This window comes from Alligator mississippiensis, chromosome 11, assembly GCF_030867095.1.
Source record: "Alligator mississippiensis isolate rAllMis1 chromosome 11, rAllMis1, whole genome shotgun sequence".
In the NCBI taxonomy this organism is placed as follows: domain Eukaryota; kingdom Metazoa; phylum Chordata; order Crocodylia; family Alligatoridae; genus Alligator; species Alligator mississippiensis.
The window spans coordinates 3,301,324-3,327,270 of NC_081834.1; the positions used below are offsets into that span (position 1 = coordinate 3,301,324).

A 25,947-nucleotide genomic window follows, 5' to 3' on the forward strand; every position below is an offset into this window, starting at 1 on the left:
TAAGGACACACAGGCAGGTTTTTATAACAAGTGACTGCAGTTTCTGATGGACAAGCAGAGGGATATGTGGCTCCGTGCATGGTTTGAATATGTTTTAAAAATAAAGGAGAGAGGATTCTTGATGAGAAGAGAGGGCAAGAATGTAAAGAAAAGGAAAGTTAAGAGAAAATTAAATCCTAGAGTAGAATTGCAGTATCTAGGTTACCTTAATTATGTTCAGCTAAATATGGATGCCAATTAATTAGAAGGCTGCCTATTTCCAGAGAAGATTGGTTTCCTCAGAATGAACTAATCAGATTCTATTTTTAAAAATGATGAAATTATAAAATGGCACAAAGGAGTGCATCTCCAGTTTCCATGTCCCGCCAACCTCTCTTCTGATTAGAGTTTATTAAATGATTGTCTTGATATTTAATATTCTTGAGACTTCTGAATGTTTGGCAATAATTCCTCCCAGTCCTGACTGCAACTATATATAGGGTGCTGCCATGAACGCCACGATGGGTTTACCAAAATTAAGGTGACCTGCTAGCGACAAGGAGTTAATCGCTTAAACTTTATAACTGCTAAAAATGACTGAAGTCTGGATTGGCATATGCATAATTACAGGCTAAAGATTCAGCAGCGGAAACACAGAATGGAAATGGGAAAACACCGCCAGAGATGGAGACTGAAATACTTAAACAATTTAGATAAACCTCCTTGTTTTTAGAATATTAATAAGATTCAAGCTGTGCATCACAATTAAAATGCTGATTACAGTTCCTACCATCGGCAGTTGCTTCTACTCCGAAAATTAAAGAAAAATTCAGAAGGGACCTTGAAAATTAACTGGAAAGAAAACCCATACACCTATGTGCTCGGGAAGGTAGTGGCACAAAGGAGTTAATACGTGAAGTGTGGCAATATTTAGGCAAAAATACTTTCCCATAGCTGGTGGCCCAGGAAGTTTTCCATATCTGTGCAATAAATAGCTACTATGCTGGAAGCTGGAACATTTACCAAATGTATATCATCAGTGAGGGACCCCTCATTGGTGTTTCTTGGAGGAAACTAAAATCTGGGTGCAGCCACTGATGTCAAACAAGTCATCTCAAGACTTAATCTAGCTCTTAAAGTAAGGCTAGCAAGCCAGGCACATACAGCCAGCTTGGTCTGCAATCTTTGACAAGGCCTAGGAGATGTGAGAACTTCTCCAGCAATCTGTGGACCAGACCGAGAGAATACAGCACTTGGAAATTCAGTATCATACGGTACATCCTTTTGCTCTGTAAGAGCTGCAGGCATTTGGGAATGATTATTATACAGCACACGCCACGTGTGAAGAGGTACGTGCATGCTCCTCCACACGTTATCTCATGCATTTCGGTTCACCCTCTGGTACGGCGAAGCGCTGATATTAAAGGGCAAATCCTGCCTCCATGGCAGAAGCCAATGGAGAAACACCAACGCCAGCGTTGCGCGTTCAAGTGGAGGAAACACGGTCCAACCAAAGGGAAGAGCCATTGCACGCGCAACGTTGCAACCGTCCACCAGCTCTTCCAAGGGATAGGGCAAAATGAGAGCAGCGAGTGAGCCACGGCAGTGGCTGTTCAACCATGCATGAGCACAACGGACGGGCATTGCTTTCCTCACAGAAAGCAGATCCCCATAGGCCCATTTCTGAAGCATCTGCTGAACCGCCAGGAGTTAAAACGGCATGGACTGGTGTAACAGAGTTATTTCTGAGTTCCTGCAAAGAGCTGAAGGAAATCTCCAGATGAGGGGTGGAAGTTAAAGTGCAAAGTCATGTGCTGAAAAAAGAAAAGCATATTCCAAACAGGAGTATTACTCAGTAGAAGTATGTGGGACTATGCACATGTATTAAAGCAATTTCCACTGGCAACTAGCAGGCAGCTCCAGACGCTGCGAAAACAACATTTAGCAGGGAAATAAAACCGTGGATCAAATTTGCTGTTAAAAATGGCTCCTAACTCACCAGTCTTCAGAAACAGAGTCTCACCAAACCAGGCACGAAGTGTCGAACATGTGACAGGCAGGAGGGTGCGGTTTTTAGATCAGGAGGCCGTGAACTAAAAAACGACAGCGCTATGCACTCTGAGCACCTCCCGCCGGTCAGCTGCACGCGGTGCTTGGGTCTAGGTGGTGAGAACCGAATATACGCCCCAACTTTAAGTGCACAGAACGCAAAATCAAGGCTTAATCACCGTGACATGAGTGACAAGCTGAGCCTTGAACAGACTGGAGAAGGCAGACACGAGATGTGTGGAGGATGACAAACTGCAAATGATAATGGTGCAATAATCTCCACAGCAAAGATTTGGCAGCAGAAATAAAGAAGAAAAGTCACTAGGACCTTGTGGCAGATTCTGAGAATTAGGGAACACACCAAGTTAAATTTTCATGTTGCAAAACCCCTCTTAAAGACTGAGGAAAAGCAGGATTCAGCCTTGTCTTACCAGGACGTGAGTCCAGGTGGACTCAAATCCTTCAGACTGAGAAACAGAGGCTCAGCGTGTCCCTGGAAGAGACAGGAGGAGCATCAAACCCAGCTGTGCCTAAGACATGGGTCCACTGCTAAGATCGAAAAGTAATCTCATACAAACCTTACTTGAGTGTTTGATGGTGCAGCTTATCATGGAAGAAGAGTCGCAAGAGAGTATTCAGTATTGCCCAAATCCCCCCTCACCCTCCAGAGCAACGCTACAGCATCTGTTTTCCAAATGCCCAAGATTTCCGTTCCCTTCTTTTGTATTTGTGCTCCAATGCAACCTTCAGTACCTTGACACTGAAGATCTGGGCTCTGATCGGCCCAGGACTCCCTGCAGCTCTACAGTAGCTCTCACGGGTCATGGAGGGGAGCAGAAGATGACTTGCTTCAAGAGCACCAAGGCCCGTAAAAGAAGGTTTCTGCCATTTCATTTGGCTGCTGCAGGGGAAGGAGATAAAGTCGTGCCGTCTTGGACACTGCAGGCATCTGCCTTCAGGAAATTCTGCATTGTGGTTGTGTCACACACACGTCTCTGAAAGGGTGTGTCACACAACTTGGCATGTCCACACAGAACAAGCGTCTCACGGTCTGTTGGGATGTGCACAATTTTGATGGGACAAACACTAAAAATGTGGGGTCTGGATCCTACCCTGAGCAGAACCATTAAGAGGGACGGGGCTCCTTAGGAGAATAAGGTCACACAAGCCATTATGGAGGGAACAGATCTATAGCAAACTTTAAAACCAATGTTTCATTGCTTATAAGGAAGCACTAGGTGAGACCTGAGAGAGGCCCTCAGACTGAGAAGTGCAAGGGCCACGATAGCAAAAAAGTTTGTACACAAATCTTTGATTTTTTCCCCCCCTAAAAGATCTAAAGGAAAATACCATTTATTAAACCCACTTCCAAGCTTCTCTTCCATAAACAAAAAGAAAATCCAGAAAAACCCCCTGAAGATAGCAAAGATTGCAGCATGTCACCATCGTATTAAAGAAATTCCTGGGACAGAACGTCTGTTTTAACAGCCGTGCGTGAAGATTACCACTGAACTGCATTCAGGTTTCGTTAAGGAAAAATGACTTACTTGTTCCAGAGGAATGACAAGGAAGGACCCTCCGCCGGCGCTCTCCGTCACGATGGCGAGGAACTTGGCATTGACCGCGCAGAAATGGTTGTCGTGGACGTTCTTGGTAATTGGAATCCCATCAAAGCAGTGCTCTCGGTTCGCCACTTTCCCATAGACATTTCGAAACTTTGAACTGCGATACTGTGGGCGCCATGACATCTGTAGAGCAAACATGTAGAGATTTTTAAAAATGTCCACATTTCAGGAGGGAAGTGATGCAGACACACACTAACTCCCAGGGCTAACTCAAATGGAAACACCCCAAAAGTAGCTCAAGTCCTCCCTTCGTGTCAGTAGGACAGAACATCGCCTGCCACGTCCTTCTACGTGAATCTCCAAACATCCTCGAAAGGTTCAGCTGCCCACTTCTCATTTAGTTCACAAGTCCGGAGTTGCAATGGGGAAATTCTCCCTCAACTTGCAGACAAATCTGGGAGGAGAAGATCATTTAGGCACGGCTGGGAAATTGTTCCAACGTTCACTTGGAAACAAGTACAGCACAGTCAGCAACATCTGAATCATCATCGGACAGTGACAAGAAAGCTGGGGAGCTAATGAGCAGGTGAGCCAAGCTTCGTGCTAATGATGAACTGCTCGGCTCACCTTCTCTTTGCAAATGTGTGCAGAATTATTCCCAAATTCATGATATCGTTGAGAAAAAGCTGTGAGTTGCTATTCACTGAAACTGGAACACAGCTCCAATCATTTGACCTTTGGACAGTGCCTTTGGACATCCTCCCAAAGCACCTAACAAGAATGAAGGACATTCATCTCCATGATTTCAAAATACTTCTTCGTTATGAAGGAACAATACACAGTGAAGCTAATGGAAGTTGGGTAGACTGAGGAAGGGCAAGGTAGCATTTAATAAAACAGTGTATACCAGGGATGCCCATGGGGCTTTGGGGCTTCTCACAGCTGCCAGAGCCGCTGTGTTGGCATGGCCAGCACCAAGTGAGTTCATGTCTTTGGACATGGATGAAAACGAACTGCCTACCGGTACCTGTCAATGAGGAATAAGGATGTCCACACAGGGAACTATGCAGAGTGGCTACTGTGCTTTAAATTCAGACCCCATCCTATTCTGCAATAACTTCCCCGCTTTGCATTGTTGGAGCACTTACTCATGCAGATGTGGCAACTGTCTACACAAATAAAAGACCCCCAGAGACCAATTTGCACAGTTCCCACTGTAGATGCACTCATGCTGAATCTGTTTGCAAAGGGAAAGGAGGGCAGTTGTAGGCTCATTTCTGAGTGTTTTCAGCGCTGCTTGGAGATTGTGTGAAGCCCCCCCGAAAAGGCCAAATAAAACAGACTTCCATCTTTAGAAACGGCGCTGTATTATTTGTTGACTTCCATTGGGGAGAACAGGTCCTTACGGTGCAACAACCATTGCTCTGCCCCAAGGACTTAAGTGTTGAGAAAAGCATAAGCACTTAAGCCCCCTAGCAGCAGCATCATAAGTGTTTAAACCTCTATCAACACACTGACAACTGCACAGTTGAGGACTCAAAAGCAGCTTATGGCTCCCTAACTAACATCCACCGACAAACGCTCATGCGCCTGCGCTCAAGCAAAAGGCCTCATGCTCATCACATCTCTCAACAAGTATCAATAGCAGGCACATCTTTTCCAGACCCGGCTTTAATGAATACAGTAGTAACGCTTATCCTATCACTTCCACTGCCCCAGCTAGATTGCATGGAGCATCCCGTGCTGAAGACTCTCGAAATATAAAATGCTGCCGTTTGGCCCATTTACGCTCTTCTTGTGTGGCAAAGTGCGGTCGCTTTCTCTGACAGGCAAAGCGGCGGAGGTGGGAAAAAAAGTCAGGGAGCAAGGCCTGGTTTTTGCATAAATGCATAACTTACCCAGAGCGGTGGTGCAGTCTCCCTCCTTGGAGGCGTTTAAGCCCCAGCTGGACAAAGGCTTGGCTGGGATGATGGAGTTGGGGCTGGTCCTGCCTGGAGCAGGAGGTTGGCCTATTTGTGACCTCCTGAGGTCTCTTCCCACCCTCGTTGTCTATGATTTGATAATAACTGGGCTATTCTAGAGGCTCCATGACAACACTTGCTATAATGATTACAATTAACAGACCCGGCTCACATGGCTTAGTCCTTGGCCAAACAAATGGAGACATATTCTGCAGAGGACTAACCTGAACCCAGAGCATTAAAATGATGGGTGGTTTATTCATCCTTTGGCAACCGAGGATGTAGGGATGCAGTGAGATCTTATTCGCTTGCAAAGAAAATTATTTTTGTAGGGTTTTGCTCAGCATCTAGCATAACAGCCTGTCCTTCCCAAAGCTCCCTGGGAAATCCCCAATGACAATACTTAGAGAGCACCTCAATAGTCCTCTCCGAGCCATGCTACCTAAGCTGAGTATCACTCCAAGTGGTGCGTCTACACTGGATGTATGTAATTGCTTACGAAAGAAGGCTGTTTAAAAAAAAAACGCAGCAAATCTGGTATTGCTGAGCCAGTCTGCAGCCTCCTCTGATGAGGAAAAAGTGAAGCAGCAGGTTGCAAGTCAAAGTATAGCGAGCCCATCCAATGACCCACAGCTTTAACAGGATGGTTTGGCCTGGTTTACAAGTGATTCAGGCTAACAATTCATCTGTCGTGTCCAGGTGAACATGCCCCGTGTTCCCACAGGCTAACCACCTGCCCCCGGACCCCGCGCGCTCTGCCAGAGCGATAGGGAGACGTGCCCTCTGCGTCTCTTTACACCAAGGTCACCACGTAAGCAGGAGCTTCTAATTTAGCTTTTCCTAGGGGCACTTGGACACCAATATGCTGCTCACCGACCCGTCCAAGCAATATCAGTGACAAGGTCAGACGTGGCATCGTGGGATTTTTTCCGCACATAACATGTGGAGGTCCAGTCGGGAGACACAGAGGAGCCCACGTGCACCTTTCGGTGCTATTCTGTCGTTCCCTGGTTGCACGAATGATACGTCCAGAGAGCTTGGAAATTTTCCTTAGAGTGATATTTTCTCCCTGTGTTAAAGTCTAGAGCAGATACGACCGTTGGCATCCTCTACGCAGGGAGATGCTTGCAATTTTGAAACTGCATTAAAGAAATTATGAAGTGATCTAGTATTTGGGCTCCAGGAAGACACATCCCCTCCTGGTGTTTGATTAATTCACCAAATTTGCTCAACTAGTCCCTGTCAAACTGCCCGGTGTAAGCAAGTTCAGAGATTTATTTTAAAACGCAGAGCTGGTTGTTCCAAGGGCCGTGATGGATGGAGCTGTCCTATCCATCTGGGACTCAACAAAGTGCAAGATACTGTAATTTTCAGGATTTCAGCCTCTTTCTATTTTTAAATCCCTGTTATTTGTTCTTTCACACAACTCGGGGCAAACTTCCATTCTGTTCTCACCCTGGGGAGAGGAAGCCATAAGCCCGAGTGAATATTTCACCGGAGAAATCTCTCATTTAACCTCAGCAAATATTTCCTGTCAACAATGTCTAGTAGCTCCAAAGGCTCTGCGCTGCCGATAGCCAGGAAGCGCCAGTGAAATATCTGGAAATTGCTTCATGCTGCTTTGTCCAGAAGAGCCACATCGTGCAATGCAACCAACGCCGCTCCTCTCGGGGCTAAGCAATTCTTTAGACCGGGCTCCTTCCTGGAGCGATGATCGTTTCAGCGGCCAAGAGGCACACCGGCGTCAGAAATAGCTCATCACGTCATGTGGGAGACTTGAGATGAAGTCTCACTCAAGCCATCAGAGCTTGGGAGCATCGTGGGGGTGGAGGAAGGGCTGTAGAGGCCACCAGCTGCACAGCCCACGAGGAGGCATTTTGGGATCCAACGCAGGAAGTTGGGCGTTCGGAAACGACAACAGCCGGGGAAAGAGCCTGGGGCTCGTAGCTGGATTAAAGGGAAAGCAAGGCAAGGGAGAAACCCCATTTAAAAAGCTGCCCACGGTCACCAAGAACGCTAGGATTGCTGGTGTCATCGGTACCCCTTTGCTTTCTGTGTTAGGGAAAGTCATACAAATCCACGGTGAGTTAAACCGCCATGCAGAGAGAACTGCTGATGAAAAAGATCTGCGGGAGCTTCTCCTCTAAGGAGAAAAGGAAGAAAAGTGCCGTTACAGTTAGCAAAAGGAACCAGTCTGAATGCATCTGAGATGCTGCTGTGCAGTAGCGTCGGGGGCATGAACCCTTGGGGGCCACTCACTGCACCGTAGCATCAGAAGAAAGCATGCGGTGACGCTACGGTGCAGTCATTTAGTTATGCAAACACTAAATGACCGTGCCGTAACAACCGCGCAGTCCACCGGTCGCGTAGACGCGGTCTTGGAGTCTGATACCCGCGAGTGTGATCCTGCAAAGAAAGGAATGAAATGTTTCTGTGGTTCTCCAAGTCCTTATGGCAGGGTACCTAGGCAGACAGGAAGGCACAGTGAGATGAAATCCTGGTGGCAACAGCAAAACTTCCATGGGTTTTAACAGGGTCAAAAGTGAACCAGTAGTACTTCAAAGTGCAAGTAAATAGGCAGCAGGACAGGAGCCTGCAGCCCTGGGCTCCCTTCCTAGCTTTGCTGTAGACCAGCATGCCCGATAGGGCAAGTCACTCTGGTTTCCCTCCCGGTGAAAAGGGGAGAGAGATTCTTCCAGCTGCGCTGCAAAGGCTGAGTATCCCCATAGAAGCTGCCGCTCCGCTTAGAAGAGCAATTCTTCAGGAGGTTATAATATAGTTGGCAGCCGGCTGGAGAATCCTTCCAATCCAGGTTTATTTTATGCATCTTCCAAGTCAAGTCTTTACAGACTTCCAGGGGAAATACGTTGACATGAAATAGTGCATCCAGGCTTTATTTTCGCAGCAGCGCGTGCAAGATTGCAGCAAAACAGCTCATGAGGCCAACACTGCTGCCTGTCCTAGCATGAGCAGCACCCCAGGAAGATGGTGTAACTATTTGCTTCTGGGCCAGGGGGTCCACTAAACATCACAGTTAATATAAATCTATATATATAGATATATATATATATTTATGCACACTATACTCCATCTTACAAACACATTCTGCTGGTTTCTTTTTGGATTGATTTGCTATTTGGAGCCACGTGCATTGCGGAGAGCGAAGTCAGTCTGAAGGGATAAAATAATTGAAGTTGACTTCGAAAGGCACAAAGCGCGTACATGCCTAAATAGTCATTCGCTTGCCAGCCCTAGGAAGACTTTGCACTTTGTTCTACAAAGTTCAGGAACAAGTTCTCCTGTTCGGGAGTTAGAGGACGAGGCTCCTCTCACACCGCTCAAGCACCTGTGTTAGGGCCCTGCGTTACTTCTGATTTACTCCAGCAAAATCACGAGCCCCGTGCTGTTTTGTCCTGAACCTCCATTCTTTCCAGGCAGAGCAACTTCACTGCAAGTCAGCTATCCTCAGGCCCTAGCAGGAGGGTTGCGCTGTGGCTGATCTTCCAGGTATACCGCCACCTCACAAATACAGCATCCCCGAGCATGTGAAGGACAATTCAGTTATCAAGAGCAATTCTCTCCTCCTTCAGGGAAAGTTGCTTTTATCAGTGCTTTGTTCCATGATTAATGCTAGAGGGTAAAGCTTTGGGATGGCTGGAAAGTCAGTTTTAAAACCCTTGGTTTCCCCAGCCCTGATCCTGCAGCAGATTACTTGGACAGAGGTTAAGCTTTCCTGTCTGGGACTTTTCAGGAAAGCAAGACCTGGACTGCAGCCCTATCATTACTTTTCTGCAATTCACACATCGAGGTATCTGCTCTCAATTGCAGGAAGAAAAACAGATATTTTCAGGCTAACCTCCTGCTAAAAAAGAAAAAATCTCTACCAAAGAAAGCATTTCCTCTCCATGAGCTGCAGCACAGCCAGCTATTTCTAGTGATTTTGCACACTAATTGGATACAGGAAAGATTCACACAGTGACAAATGCTGGATTTTAATTCAATCCCATTGTTAAGAGTTCAGGGTGGGAATATCCACAAACCCGTTGAAACAAATGTTGGGGATGCATGGGTGAAGTGGAGGTGATACCTGAATGAGCAGACACATAGAGATGAGCTTAACTCTGGAAATCCTTTTGCGGCTATACTAGAATTAAGATATCCAGCCGCTCTGTTTTCCTTCTGACAAAACCTGGAAGTGGAGTATGTAACCATTATTTGATGCTTGCTTTTAAATGTAAATTCAGTGCAGTTTGACAATGCAGCGTCTAAATGATCTTTGTTCCCAAAATGTGGTTATTGTACTTTTCATGATACAGGTTTGCAAACAGCAACCGCTCGGGCACAGTTTGGGAAACAAAGCAAGAGAAGTGTCATGATTATGCGGGTTTGGTGGAAAGAAGGTAATTTTTCATTGAGAAGAAGCCCACAAATGAGATTCCTACCAGCTCGGTGTTGAAGGATGTAAGCTTCTATAAAAAGCAGAAGCACGGTCTCACATCGCAGCATGATAAACGGGCAGGAGACCACCTTTACTGCAGGACCAAAGACCAAAATTCAAAATAGTCAAGTAAGAGACTGACCCCAGGGGCTAGGACCGGATTCTGGTCACAGCGTGTGGGTACACAGGAGGAAAAGGAAAAGAAATAAAGCTTAGTTGTGCACTGCAACACATGAACCCAGTATCTTAGCTTGCTCCTATTTACACCGCTGAGTCCATCCATTCTTTTAAATAGGAGCTGATCAAAGGATAACTATAGCAGAGGTGATTTTAAACTCTACCAGGTGCAGGCACTCAAGAATACCCATGCATTGTTTCCAGCTCATCAAGTGTGAGGGCTCTCAGGCTCCTAATTGCAAGGATCAAGGCCCTGGGAGGGACTAGCAATGCAGATCTTGATAATGCAGCAAGCCAGCCCCACCCTTCAATTTACTGGGAGGCTAGTACTGACTTTGGCAGCAGTGTTAATTGATTAAGAAAGAATCCCCAAACCATGCACAGCTGCACAAGGGGAGGGGAGCTGCTGGGGTAGAAGAGCTGTGCAAGAAGGAGCTTAAGCACTGGGGTGAAAAGAGGCTTGCCTTGGAAAGCCGCTGCTGCTAAAGCAAGGCGTGGAGCATCTTTGCTGCAGGTGCGCCATGCGGAAGACCTGGTTCTGAATCCCACCGGACAGTTTAGGCCTCCTCCGCTGCTCGCTTCCCCTAGTCTAGGCGGGCACATGAGGAGGGGCAGGGGGGAGAGAGAAGCAGGCAAATGGTAGTAAAATCCCCCTTTAGCTTCATGCAGAGATTGCCCCTTGCACAAAAGGAGTAGCATGCACGCAGCTCTTTGCTGTATACCCCGAGAATCTGACTTGAGCTTTCTTCAGCTCCCCTTACAAATGTCTAGGATGATGGGCACTTCAACCCTACTACTAGGATTATGAGAGAAAGAAAGTTTATTTGCATTCCTACTTATGCTTTGGAAATTATTTTTCGGTAGGGAAAAATAAAGCTTAAATGCCGGATGAAGGTCTGAAGCTGCATGTGTATTTGCATGTGTAGAGGAGGGCTCAGATGAGCCAGTGCAGAGGTTCCCAAACTTTTGCTTACTGCGTACCCTCTTCCAGATTTACCACCTGCCTGCATCCCCCTACCAGCATCCGCCTTCTAGTTGAACCCCTTCAAATCTGCCATTACACAGTTTTGCCCCCAGAGATGTCTTGTGTGTCCCCGGAGGTACGTGTCCTGCAGTCTGGGACCCCCTGATCTAGTGCAAAGGAGGAAAGGGTCACTAGGATATTCTTCATGGCACTAATAGCTCTCCTTCATGATGAGGAACATGAGCTTGCAGTCAAATGGGAGCTTCCCCTGACCAACGCAAACCAAATCTCCTTCCTTTCAATAGATGGCAAACCAGCTATCAGCTATGAACTGCCTGCCCAGAGTTTTCCACCTATCAACACCTTTGTGAAAGCCGATGAAATAATGAACTTTCATTTCTACCCAGGAGAACTTGTACAATCTTTGCTGCAATGCCTGATGAAGGGTGTTTGTGCCTGAAAGGTTGCAACGAAAGATTTTTTTTTTGCAAAAATCTTGTCGGTGTAATAAAAGAGATCCTCTCTACTATGAGTCCTGATTGCCTCAAGTCTCCAGAGGTGCCCATTAAAAATCAGATCTGGAAAGTTTTTCAAAATACTCTCAGCTCATGGCATTTGTCACATCCCGCGCGATGGAAGCAGCAATGCAGATCAGAGAAGCACGAGGTCTTCCTCCCCATTAACATTTCAATGGGGTAATGCTATAGGTAGGGCCATGAATAATGCATTGCAGAGCTCAGACACTTCCCCTTTCTCTCTCTCTCACTAATTATCTCTCTCCCTCCTTCCCTCTTCGCACAAGGCAATCCCATGTGAAGCGCAAAACTGAAGTCAAGCTACAGAGCAGCGGGGTGGGGTTCACCCCTCCCCACTCTTTTTGCTTCTTCATCAATTATTTAAACAGCAAAAAAAATGAAAGCATTGTTAGCTGTTCACCCAGCTCCTCTCCTTGGCATGTCACTCCAGATCCTTGCACTGGCTGCGTGTTTAAATACGGCCCTTTACCCAGATGTGCCAAGCGGAGGCCGTGCGAGAAGACAGGGGCTCAGCAAGCCGCTGCCTCTGTGGAAAGGTGCCGACGGCTTTCCTGGGAGAGGGTCCGCACCTAGGATGTAATAGATGCCGGGCACTGACTGCCACTGGCTTGTTTGCAAGGGCTTTACATGGGCTGGAGCACTGTCTCCAAGCCATTACCCCTTTACGAGCTTTCTGAGCATTGCAGAGCTACACAAAAGGAGGCCTAATGGCCATGTTCCTGAACCAAATAGCCTGGAGGGGCTTCGGTCTAGGAGTTTCTCCAAGCGTGAGAATTAGAGGAGCTGTGGGAGGAAACCGGGAGCTGAATCAGTGAAGCGGTGAGGCTTGTGCAAGGTGTGGAAAACACGCTCGAGATGCCAGATGGCTGCAGCTGGGAGCAGGGCACCTGTGCCTTCCCTGGGGCTTCTGCCAGGGGGATTTGCCCACGTGCAATCAGTTTATTACCCCTCCTCCAGGAAGCAGCTCTCCTGCTACCGCCGTGCTTTCAGCTGCAAATAGAAACCATGCACAAGGCCCCAAAAGCTGCTGCCATGTGGCAAAGGGGGGACGATACCTCGGTAAACACAAGGGTAGGCAATGCCCCATGTTTTGGGGGGGGGGTTTAATAATATGCAACCTCCTCCATTTCAGTGCAGTGACGCGAGACCTCCATACATCTAGCTAAGCAAAACAGGGTCACCTGGGACCAACCACTATCACCACCCTTTGCAAGAACCAGTGTTTAACCTCTGGCCCATGGGCCCAATCTGGTCCTTTTGGCCACGTTATTCGGCCCATCCCCTAGGTCCAGAAATGTGGCAGTGGGGCAGCGGTGGGAATCTGAATTTCTGCCACTGTCCCAGACTTGTGGGGAGGCAGATGATGCAGCCCCAGGTCCAGCCATGCACTGGACCTCTGCATGGGGTTGTGCTTCAGCTGGATCTGGCCCCCCCGGTCAGGGCGGCGTGCTGCAGCTGGACCCAGTGCTCACCCCACGCTGCCCCAGGCCCATGAACCAACCCAGCCTGCAGACTGGCCCCACGCCGCTCGTCCAGCCCATGAGGCCGGAAAGCTGAGCACCGCTAAACCGAAGTGAAATGCATACCCCTCATCTAAAGGAAAAGAAGAAAATAAGCCAATCTATTACCGCTCTGGGGTTTCAACCTAATCTAATCTCAGGCTGCTGGAAAGCTATATGTAAGAGCAGTGCCAAGTGAACCTTAACTCCAGTTTTACAAACTTCTTTGTCCCGGATGCAGCTGATTATGTAAACGGCTTCACCGGGGTGCACAGCCAAGGGCACGGGGGTCAGCCTACAGTGATCCCGCTCCAGGCCCATGTCCCCCAGGGCACGGAGGAGCGCTGCTTATGGACTTTCTCATGACCGTCTCGCTGGCCAGCATCGAGCGCTCATCCCTGCTGCACAGCGAGTTCCCTCCGGTTATGGTGCAAGGAGATGAAATGTTTTTCTAGCAAATGGGAAAACATTACAATGCGAGATGCTGCCAGCAGCATGTGGTCTTCGGGCCTGTCTGATTGCCCAAGAGATAGAAAGCAGAATGCTGTTACTGCAGTTTTAAAAAAAAAAGCCCCAAGAATCTCTGTTTTAACAAAAAGGGGATTTAACATAAAGGAGACAAATGCCACTAAACAATGCCTGCCAAAATACATCTTCACTGTTATTCCAGCTACAGGATGAATTGGAAGGGACACAATGGCTTGTTTTACCCCATGCTCATGCAGCCTCCTGCTGGGAACCGCGTTTTCGTACCTTGAGCCAGAGCCTCGCCTCGCCGGCCTCCGAGCAAGAGCACAAAGCCGGCAGAAGTGCATGTGAAATAGGCAGATGGGGTCATCTGGGGATGAGAGCTCCATAAAAGTGATTAAAAAAAGCACCACCCTCTTGGTATTTTAGGCTGCCGAATGAGCCAAGTCTCCCCGTTGGCAAAGCAGTAGCATTTAATAATGATTGTGCTGCTTTGGCTGGAACGGTGAGTGCTTCGGCATACCCCAGATTATTTCTAAGCAGGAGAAAAGTCACGGTAGCTCTGCGCATTTGTACGGCCTGATCTGGGCCAAAACCGGGGGAGGCGGGGAGGAAAGAAAAACAAGCAAAAACACCCACATTTCTTTCCATGCTCAGAAGTCTCCTTGCTCAGCTCGAGGTTCAGCTGGAAGTCCTCAGCGGGCCATTTGATCTCCACACACCCAGCGTGATGGTGGCTGAGGAATACCGCCGGCCAAAACGCTTCATGTGCAAAGGAGCTTTCTCATTATTTTGTCAGACACCTCATTTGCGGCAGGATGCCGCCGGCAGGATCGCTGAACGGGGGGAATGCGTATGTTCAGCTACCACGGGAAATCAGCCCCGCAGCACGTTTGTTAATAGCTGTGAGAGCCGGGATGAAGAGTTCAAGGCATTGTTAGGGTTGCTGGTTGTAACCGTGTCGGTCCCAGGCGGATAAGGACATATACCTGAAGAAGGATGATTGCCCCCGAAAGCTTGCCAAGAACAATTTTTCCAACTATTTAGTTGGTTTAATAAAAGATATCCCACCTACCCAAAGAACCTCGCCAGGCATTGTTAGCATCTGTTTTCAGGTGCGACCCATATCATGGGCAAAACAGGGAGCCGAGCAGCCAGAACGACTTCACTACTCTCATACAGCAACAGCACCGTCGAGGAGACGCCAAACAGCTCTTTTTGGCATGGATTTAACAGCGGTAGGAAAACATGGGAAAGTCCCCCAAAATCCACTGCTGGCGGAAGGCGATGCAACGCTTTGGGGCAGCCTTTCAGGGCTGTGGGATGGGGCTGGGTTGAGTTCAATCAAGGATATGGACCCAAACAATTGTAAAAGCAAAAATACATTTTGGTTTTTTTAAAAGGAAGTTGTTTTGAATCCGGGTTTTTTTTCTCTCCTTCCTTTTTTTTGCCTCCCCGCCAAAAGTATTCACCGATTTTGACTCAACTTCACAAGCAGTTTTGATGTATTTTTGTTGCAACCTAGTCACAAAAATAGAGGAGCGCTGGCCAACTTTCCTTAGAAATAGGACTAAAAAAAAATAAAGAAATAAGGTCAAATAAGCTCTTAAAACCCATGCAACCCTGTCAGCGTGCAATCTGGCTGTGACCCCTGCCAGCTGAGCGGTGGCTGCTCAGATCCTGCTGCCCTTTGCTTCGTAGCCTTGAGCAGACCGGCCTGGCTCCTGTACCGACGATCACCTTGAGGTAGATGCATGCACTACTGCACGAAGCCAGAGCTTCAGGCCATCATTTCGATGCTGCAGCCCAAGTCATCTTGCAAGAAGGCAAGATGCTTGATGACTTGGGCTGGGATATCTTGCTCTTGAGTCAAGTTCTAGATGTAAAATGGGCAGCCAGCATAGGAGGCACGATGTGCCCATACTGGCCCGTGTTGAACGGTTCAACCCTTCTCCTCAACAATGCCAGCCAGAGTTTCCTCGGGACCGATGGCTTCCTGGCTGGCTATGCTGCATTGCTGTGGTAGGGCCAGGAGGGATCAAAGGAGTGCATAACAACGGCCAGGTCAGCAATCCCCAGCGATGCAGAAAGGGTAAGTCATGGAGCCTGTTATGTGAGCGCTGGTTTTGGGGGGGACTCCAAAGGGGAGGCCAAACAATGGCAATCTCGCTCCATGGTTTGAACTGAGAAGTCAAGGGAGTTTATGTGACCACACACATTTAGACCCATTTCCCTGCTTTGAAATCTAGGTTCAAGTTGCCGTTCCACTTTTCTTTCAGGGCCTACTCCTGCATCCTTTCCTCAGGCAAAACACCCGCAGCACCGAGCCTCAGTAAAGAGAGCCAAGACCCTTATTCAGGATCCAGGGAGTTAATTAAGAGATGTCTGCCACCTGACCCGTTAATACCCAGCAGTTGCATTCACAGCAATGCTGCATCTCAGACAAGAACAATTCTGGCTTGCTTCCGATTTGGAAGAGGATGCCCGCGCTCCTCAGGGGTGGCCAGACCGGCTCGTAATAGAATAAAGATGGGCCTGAGACCCCAGTTCACGGGGGTGGAGTACCGAGTTGCACCAGGAGGACACAGCGATGGATCAGGTACATGCCTCCTCAAATACAAAAACCACGCATCCCCCTGCTCCAGCACAGAACAGCCCCATGTGAACGCTGCAAGAGGGAGACTCCAGGTTACCATTCGTTAAACAATATGGAGAGCAGGCGATCCGCGTCTCAGGAGTCTATCTGCAAGCAGTGCTTGTGATCGTGGCATGATGTCAGCATACATTATGGCGCCGCTATACAAATCAATGCCAGTGCCCGTCAGCTCAGAAAAACACATTCTAGTTTACGTGAAAGAGGCATAGTGGAGAATTGCTCCTTCCAGTAAGGAAGAAATGGCTTTCAAACCCAGCAGGGTAAGTAGGCCGATGGCCCAGAGTCTTGCCAGATGCCAAGAACCCCCAGTTCATTTAAGTCACTGAGCACTGGGATTCTTCTAATCTTCTCCAGTGCACCATGCAGGTTGGATCTTAAGTAAATGTGTGAGGAGACCAGGGAGGTCTTTTAGTTTTAGTTCCTATGCATATCTCAAAGTGATCAATCAGGTGTGCTTTTGCAGCAATGTCCCTAACAGAAAAGTTCTAAAACAATGTGTGGATCAGATCAAGGTATTAGTGGTGTGGAAACAACTGCATGAATGCATTTTGGAGCCCCAGTTTTGGAGACATGAAGATTCTGGAGTTATTCTCTGGAGCACTTGTATTCTATATACCTATATCTGTATCTATAGATATATAGAGAATACAAGTTCTTATATGTTCTTACACAGAGAGAATGCAAGTTCTTATATATTCTTAGATATAATGTCCTTATATATATATATATAGAATGCAAGTTCTTATATATTCTTATATAGAGAGAATGAAAGTTCTTATATATTCTTATATATAATTTTCTTATATATGTATAGAATGCAAGTTTTTATATGTTCTTATATAGAGAGAATGCAAGTTCTTACATATTCTTATATATAATGTTCTTTTATATATATATAGAGAGAGAATGCAAGTTCCTATATATTCATATATATATATTCTTATATACATTCTTCTGCATATTCTTATGCTTTGTGCTGTCAATGTTATTAAAACATCTTTTTATTTAGATGTAAATATAGTTAAGAAACTTGCCTTCTGCCTCCAGACCCCATTGACACACTAATAGCTGTTTCATTTTTCACTACCTTGCTCTCCATTGTTCAAGATTTTTATAGCCATAACTCTTGGAGTCTATTATAAAAACATACTTTTTGGGTTGCTTATTTGATTAAATGAGGTAGAAAGGGCACTGTGACACCCGAAAGCTGGTTTAAGTTTATGCCAACTGTGCAGTTGATCCATAAGATATCACTCATAAAAATTTTTGTCTCTTTCAAACCCATTAAAAAAATTCTAGGAAGCTTCTGCTTTTTGTTCCCTCAAGTACAAACTAAAAGTGTCAGAGGAGATAACCCCCTGGGCTATAAAACACATACAAGTATTTATACAGACTGCGAAATGCAGCTTTTATAGCTTCTCTCATTTTAATTTTCCATATCATTTTCTTTTATGCTGTGTTTGGAGAATGCATTAGCATTGGTTATTAGGATTTATGCTTTGTATAAAATATTCAATAATGGCTTTTCTTGCAAGTTTTTAATGCACCACAAATGTAAAGCTGTAAAGCTAGGTTACCATTTGGTCAGCTTTCAGACGAGAGTGGCTCTTCCAAGAACGAGACTCCAGTACAAAGCAACCATTCAACATGGACACAAACTTTATCTCAGAAAAAATAAACTTTTTAAAGATGTGTATGTTTTAGAAAGACTCCTGCCTTTAAAGGAATGCAAGATGTTCTTGTAGAAACAAAGAGGATTTCTGGATGGGTTATCAGGACTGTAAAGGAAGCTGCAAAGCAGGCTTTCCTTCCACTCCTGCTTTTACAAGCAAAGCCTCTACTCTAAGCCTACTCAAATGGTACAAAAGATTTTCACATTGCAATGGCGTTTTCCTATTACCGCTTTGAGGCTCCCCAAGTACAAGGAAAGCATTGATAGCTGGAAATGCTTCTATGCAAGCTATTGGTCACTCCCATTTAATTCACATTTCCTCACAATGCCACGAACCTCAGCAGTTCCTTAAATACTTGCAAGCACAAGCTTCTTTGGACATTGCAAGCTTCGGATCTGAAGACGTCACGCTCTTTGTGCCCCATCCTCACGTGCTCGATACTCATCGCAGCCTCCCTCTCTAGAAGCAAGGAAGCAATGAAGATTGACAGAGGAGTGCCAAGCAGCACCCGCTCTCCAGGTCGGCTCCCGTTTTGCCTCGTGACCGGGTGTTGATCGTCATGGGACAGACAACGCTGTAATTCACTTCCAAAGAATCAGATTTATATTCTGCCTATCCTTATTTTAATGGAGCGCTCCAGTACCATTGTGACAGAAGATACCGACTGTTTCCCCTGGGAAGGCCCAGGTGTGGTTGGACGATGTATTCCTGGAGGGAAACCATTGATAACATTTTGGTAAACAGAGACAAAAGCGGGATTTCATCAGGATTGACAGCTCTTAATATTCACGTATCTGGCTTAGCTCAAGACAACTCCCTGAATGCATTCTTCAGAGTGACTCAACTCCAGTGCTTTGTTTGGTTTCACCCGGGGCTCATTTCCGAGTAGCCCCCCTTGCCCATTTCTAAAACGTCCAGCGTACCCCCGATTTGCTAACCCCTAAATATAACTGGCTTAGTTATCGGTGATACGTGGGAACAGGACTCACTGCTTGTTTGGGGAAGGAGGCGCTTTGGTTAGACACTCTCCCTAAAGTCACGTACCAGCACCTGGAGCTGAAACGAGCCTTGCTTATAAGTCTGCACCATTTGTCTATTGTTGCCTTTCCTTTCTTTAGTGGAGAGTGGCAGTCTATGGCACACTTTCTATGTAGTAAGTTTGAAGGGGTCTCATTCGTCTCAGTACATACCATGCCCTCACCTCACCAAAGCAGTGTGAACCTGCTGACCTGAGGAGAGCCACCTCTAGCTGGAGATATAAATGCCTGTTGGTCAATTAAGTACATCAGGGTTACGAGCAAGTCCCAAAGGGCGTGAATATGAATGTAAAATGTTTCTCCTGGTTCTGGACAATTTAGGCTGAGTGCTGAGCCAGGAAACTTCTCTTGGGTCTTAGGGAGGGCCAAACTAATCCAGCTTATGTAGTAAGCAACGATATTTCAGCCTGCAGGGGTGTAGGTTGTAGCCGTGTTGGTCTAAGGACATAGGCAGACAAGGTTCCTTGGGTGAATCTGATATCTTTTATTAGACCAACCCAAATAGTTGGAGAATAGTTATTAAGCAAGCTTTTGGGTTCAAAAACCCTTCATCAGGCTAAGGAAGTTTCAGCAGTTGGTGTGTGCTCTTCCTGGCTTTCCAAGTAACCAATTTGGTAATTGTGGCAGTGCACCCTTGGGTGCCTGCCACTTTAAGGGGCTCGAGCAGCTTGTGAGGCAGCCTGCAGGTGGGAGCAGACCCAATCAGGCAATCACATGGTAGCCAGGGGGCTGCCTGATTGGTGTGAGGTTGGGCAGTCTGGGTATAAGATTAGGCCCTGAGGAGCAGAGCAGGCAGTTGCAACTTGGGAGCCGATGGGTGAACACCTCCTGGCTCCAGTACTGCTGCTGCCAGAACATCTGGAGGACAGGGCAGGAACTATGGGGATGGAGGAGGTTCCTGGTCCTGGGGCATGACCTGGAACTACACCCTGCTGGGGCTGGATGGTGTGGTGGAGCTGCCGGTGGCAGGGCAATCTTCAGGAAATGCCACACCTGTGCCTCCCTAGTGAAAGGCGAGTATGGCATGCCAGAAAGCCTCAGCCCCCGCTGCTTTGTGGGTGACCCCATGGAGGGGAAAGACTAGGGGACCACACCCTGACAGAAAAGCACAGGGCCCAGGTCCACTGAGTGGGGCCTGAGTAGGCCATTGGCTGAGTTGGGGGTCCAGGTATGTTGATAGACTCCTGAGGCCCAAGGGGCATAAGGCCTGGAAGCCCCAATGAGAGGGCAAAATAGTGGCCCCAATGAGGGGGAGGAGTGAGAGCCGACAGCCATGTAGAGTAGAGCCTGAAGGACTGCACACGGGCCACCTGGAGTAGCCAGAGTTGTGGCCCCAGTGAGGGGGCATGAGGCCCAGGCATGTCCATGGATATCTGAGGCCACGTTTGGGCCAGAGGGCGAGTGCAGCCCAGCAGTGGGGCCAGGGGAAGTTGAAAGTGATCTTTGGATGTCACCTGCGAGGCATGGGACACAGTGTAGGGAAGGTGCAGAGCCACATATTGTGCCCTTGGCATCAGGGCATTAAAATGGGTAGCCTCCTGCCTAGAAGCATTTATATAATTACATCAAAGGCGTGGCAAGCAAGTTAGGTGAGCAGACAGCCCTAGACAGGTGGGCGGGCCAACATTGTGACCGGCCTCAAGATGGCTCCCTGTCTCAGTAATGCAAAAGGAAAAAACAGGTCAAATCCTTAGCAACTAACTTGCAAATCAAGGGAAGTGATTCTTCATCTCTATTCAGCAGTGGTGAGGCCTCACCTGGAGTCCTGTGTGCGGTTTCAAAAAGATGTGGCCAGGTTCATAGATTCATAGATTCCTAGAGTCGGAAGGGACCTCAGTGGGCCATCTAGTACGACGCCTGCCCCTGGCAGGCAAGAACAGAAACACCAACCCTGGTGTCATGTGATCCTAGCCAGGTGCCTGTCCAGTCTCCTCTTGAAGACCCCCAAGGATGGGGCGAGCACCACCTCTCTTGGGAGCCCACTCCAGATTCTGGCAACACTGACTTTGAAGAACGTTTTTCTACTGTCCAGCCTAAACCTACTCTCCAGTAGCTTATGGCCACTGTTCCTTGTCGTTCCAGGGGGTGCCTGGTGAACAGATCGTCGCCTACTTCATGTTGCTTTCCCCAACTCCTGCTTCTAAACAATTGCTGGCCTCGTCGTAAAAGGAAACTAGGTTAGTCAGGTTGGAAGAGTCCAGCGCAAGGCAACACACATGATTAGGGGCATGGGAGGCAAGACTTCTAGGGAAAGGCTGAAAGAACTAGGATTATTTCGCCTGCACAAGAGAAGACTGAGGGGGGATTTGATAACAGTCTTCAACTATTTGAAGGGTGATTATAGAGAGGATGGAGATGGGCTTTTCTCTGTGGCTGTAGGGGAGAGGACTATGTGTAACAGCCTCAGACTGCAGCAGCAAAAATTTAGGCTGCAGATTAGGAGGATGGTCCTACCTTGAGCAAGAGGTTGGACTAGATGCTGGGATGGTTTAGTTGGGGATGGTCCTACCTTGAGCAAGAGGCTGGACTAGATGCCCTTGTGAAGTCCCTTCCAGACCTACTTTCCTATGATCCTATGACCCTAAAAACTCTGTAGATAGGAAAAAAATGCTGCTTACTAGGTCAGGCCTATATTCTTCCCTGACAGCGAATGAGTCATCCTAGCACAGACCGAACTCAGAATTTATGAATCTAAATACTAACGTGCGCACACACTTAAGGAACACCAAGATCACTTTTAAATATATCTAGCTGGAAAACAATTCTGTTTCATGAAAAATGCCAAGATTTCAACGTTTATTTGTTCCAACACAAAATAAAATAAGGCCTGTCAACATTTTTCACCCAAAAAACAACCAACCGCATGCCCACAGAGACCCAGCCCAGAAGAAACAAGAGTTCCCCGGTCAGGGGATTGAAGAGGCATGGGACCAAGTCTCAGGTGTCTGAACCTGGATCTCTCAAGTCCCAGATGACTGCCTGACCACCAGCCCATTGGCTTTTTGTGGAGGATGCCTCTCTGTGATTATATTATATATAATTACAATACACTCCATCCTAGGCTGGAGGAAGTTCTTTCAAGACTTGATATATTTTTGCAAAAAACATTTTGGTTTCAATGATTTTGAAGTCTTCTACAAGAAAGACATACTGGCAGTCTTACCAGTTATTAAAATAAGGTGAACTGGCCCATTAAAAAAATGAAGGGAAGTCTTATAAAATACAGAATTAATCTTTGTTTGCAGCTCCATCACGGGAAATAAATTATTAATAGAAAGCTACTGTGAGTTTATATTGGGGTAGCAAGGTCTCAGACTAGGACTCCACTGTCCAGATGTTGTGCAAACACCTGTTAGTCCCTGTCCTGAGAACATCAATATTTTAGAGTCACTTTTACCAAACACTATTTTATTTCTTTAGGACTCCTACCACAAGACTAAGCAAGGACTGTGTATCACCATGGAAGAACATCCATAAGACACAATAATCTTTCTGAAAATATTTTGCTTTCTGCTACTAAATGATACAGTATATAAACTGTGCAAATCATTTATTTTCCCCTATGCAAATGTACACTTTTACATTCATATTTCAAAACTAGTGATTAGATAACACATGTTTGCTGAGATGCAATGACTGAGCTTTTTGCAGTTGATAGACTTATAAGCATGAAATCATACCCTAAGACAGCAACGTATTATTATTATGGTTTGGGCTGGACTTCATAGACGCGGGGAGAGGAAACAGGGAACCACGACCCTTTACTTAAGAAATATAGCTAAGCTCATTAATGGAATCAAACAGCGAAAACAGCAGCCTGCATCGCAGACACAGCTATGCCTCATCAGGCTGAATAAAGGCAAAGATAAGCAGGGGAATTTAGCTGGCTATTGTTTTGTGAAGGGCTGTGCAAAGGCTAAGCTCCAGCCGGAAGGCGCTCGGAGCAGCACAGGAACTATCTTTTGCTGTTAGATTCCCGCTGTGATTGGGAAACAAGATTTTATACTTTTTTTTTTCTTTTTTGTTCATAACTGGAATCGCATCGAAGAAGAAACGCCTTTGGAAGAAAAGGCAAGGCAGGAAAAAAAATGCGAAATTGTCTCCAGCGAGCCCCTTGGGTCTTCTGTCATTTCTGTCTTCAGAACAAATCAGATGCAAAGACGGCATTAAAGCAATGAGCGGAGCTGTCGCGGTTTCGGTGCCAGCCTCATTGTGTGCTCTTGCAGAGCGTTGCTAATACGTCCTTCTTGCGCTGCTCCCCCAGCCGACTCCTATGCACGGAGATGCGCTGAGGTTGGACCGGCGTTTGCAGTCCTAGCAAAAAAGATTTCCATGTGTCATATTGCTGGATTCGAGGGGTAGACGTTTAGGAGCCTTGTTAGCTCCTGCATCCTGGAGCAAATACTCTGGGAGCTTCAGAATAATCCTGAAAACCGACGATTTTGGGACAGTTTTGGATTCTGAGTTAAGCCTTGCCCCCATTGGGAGCCAGGTGCCCCAGTTCCTGCTGAATCCGGGAGTTGCAAGAGGCGTTCAGGGCACGCCAGGAGCAACTCCCCGTCTCCACTCACCGGTTTGCGACATTCATCTGAATAAGAGGAAAGACGCTGCTCGGGGCGGGCGAGCGGGAGCAGACACCGTCTGGCTGGGCCAGGATGAACAGAGATAAAGGGGTGAATTTAGCGGTTTGCATGTGCCGGAAAGCACGGGGATGGGATCTGATCACCCTGCAATGTGGTTCTTGCAATAGGCAGCCCGGTGTCACCTTGCAACCTGTGCATAGGAAACCCACCGCTTGTTTTCCCCAACCAGAGTGCTCTTTTTGCCGGACCATAAATCACCATCCCCGCTTTTAAAAAAAAGTTGCATGCCCTCAGCTTAGATCCAGCATGAGAGAGAAATCAGACAACTTCAGAAACGCAGTTCGACATAAAAACCCCTACTTCCTTTGGGTTTCCCACCAGTCTCTTACAGAAGAAATTGTATCTGGGCTGAGCGATGCGGAGCTCATGAAATAGCATACAGCACACACTGACTCATGCCAACGAGCTGGATCGCCAGACCAGAGGGCGCGAGGAAGGTGGATTAACTTCTTGCAGTCCAGGAGACAGCAGAGCACCGAAAATCCTAAGAGAGAAGCGATGCTAAAAATCTCCTCCTGGTAACTGCACTGCAATGCCATTTAATAGCTTGAAGCCCCCAAGCTTGTTGGATGTCCCAGCTAACAGCAGCTCTGGGTTTTGCCGTGCTGGAGCAAAAAAAAAATCTCCGGGTCTCCATTTTTTATTTATTTTAAATACCTTTTCAATAGTCAGGAGTCCTGGCAACGGTCGTTAGGGAGAGCGCTTACAAAATGAACCCCCCACCATGCTACGACGTGCAAGCGCACGGAAGAGGCTACAGTCATTCTTTCAAACGAAAATATAGGATACCTTTTAATCTCCTTCACGCGAGCCCGCTTTGAGACTCGTCAGCTGCTCGGCCTCGGTGAACTGGCCATTTTCAGCTCTTTGGTAGGAGGGTTCGGGTTGAGAGTCCCCCAGGTTCATGCGATGCATACAAAAGGCATCATTGCTCCGTGGGTCTCCATTGCAAAAAGAAGCAGCCGTTACTCTCGGCACAGGAAAAGCCACATGCTGAGGAAGCAAGACAAGGTGCCTGGCAGGTGAAAGCAGCCGTCCTGGGGAGCGACGGTGCCACGGCGGGGTTGGTTACCTGTGACAAGGTGCGTTGCCGGCTTCCTCTGCCAACACCCGTGGTGCTTGATCCCGCCGGTCTCCCGTTTGGAGCATCGACAGCCACAAATCGGGTGTCGTCATCAGGGCTTCCCATGGACGCCTTCCCATGGAAAATTTTGTGGGGCGAAAAGTTTCTCTATCTAAAAAGAGGGGCTCTTTTGTGGGATGTTGCAGTTGCTTGGAGTGAACAATGAGTTCAGTCTGTTTTGGCTCCAGTGAAGTGACATTTTCATTTCATCTTAGGGTGTTTGGGGGTATGTTGATCGTTCTCTAGGTATGGATAGTTTATGATTCCTTCCCCGCCCCCTTTTTTTATAAAGATAATTTTCCTTCTTTATTGCACAGCGGAAGAAGGGGAAGAGAAGAGAAAAAGCATCACCCAACACCCCCCTCCACATGCACACGAGCCTGTTACAGCATGTTAAGTCAACGGAAGTTTGGAGGTTTTTTGGAATTTCTATTTGAAATTAAGATTTTGGTTCCAATTTACTCATTAGAATAAAAAACGAAAGCTTCTTTTCATACAAAAAGAAATTCCAGGCAGCTTTAATCACTGTTCGACAGGCCCCAAGAGGACTCATGCAGAGAGACCCACTCGACACCGATGGAAGAATCGCCCTTTCCTAGGGAAGGCCCCAGTACAGAGGACGGGTGTAAAGCACGGTGCAAACCCTCAACGCAGTTCATAATGCACGAGATGCCAATTAAACCCTATTTCCAACGCTTCCCTTTCTCACGCTGCCTCTCTGTTCTCTTCTAGTTAAGGGTCACTGCTCAAAACCATGTGCTTCCCAAAGAAAGTCGGTGTTACTGGATTAGTGTCAAGCCGTTCAGGCTGAATGACAGTTCTCTTGGTTCCTGCCCCCCATCTGAGCCTCTGCAGTATGTGCTGGGGTCCAGCTTTAATTAATACATATAAACCTGAAAGCAATTAAACGAGGAATTGGAAATCTGCAGGGGAGAGTTGGTAACTCCCTGGGCTGGATGGGAAGCAGGACAGGTGAGAGAACATAAATGTCGTCTTGAACGTTTGCCACGGGCCAGGGTTAGAAGTATTTCAGTTTCTATACGCAACCTTTAGACTCCCGGGATTCAGCAGAGCTGCCGAACTACTGTACTTCCCTCTCAAAAAGCATTTTTAAGAATCTATATTGTTTAAATTATTAACCGAGAGCCTGCTAACAGGTACAGACTGGAGACCCAGTGC

General features: G+C 47.1%; 1 protein-coding gene across 1 annotated transcript in view; it reads right to left on the reverse strand.

The window, feature by feature from the left end:
• CORO2B (coronin 2B) overlaps nucleotides 1–25,947 on the reverse strand; it is a 107,344-nt gene that overhangs the window by 55,933 nt on the left and 25,464 nt on the right. Inside the window, exon 2 of the mRNA XM_019477686.2 lies at nucleotides 3,576–3,776. Coding sequence (XP_019333231.1) covers nucleotides 3,576–3,776 — 201 coding nt within the window. The remainder of the gene's footprint in view (nucleotides 1–3,575; nucleotides 3,777–25,947) is intronic.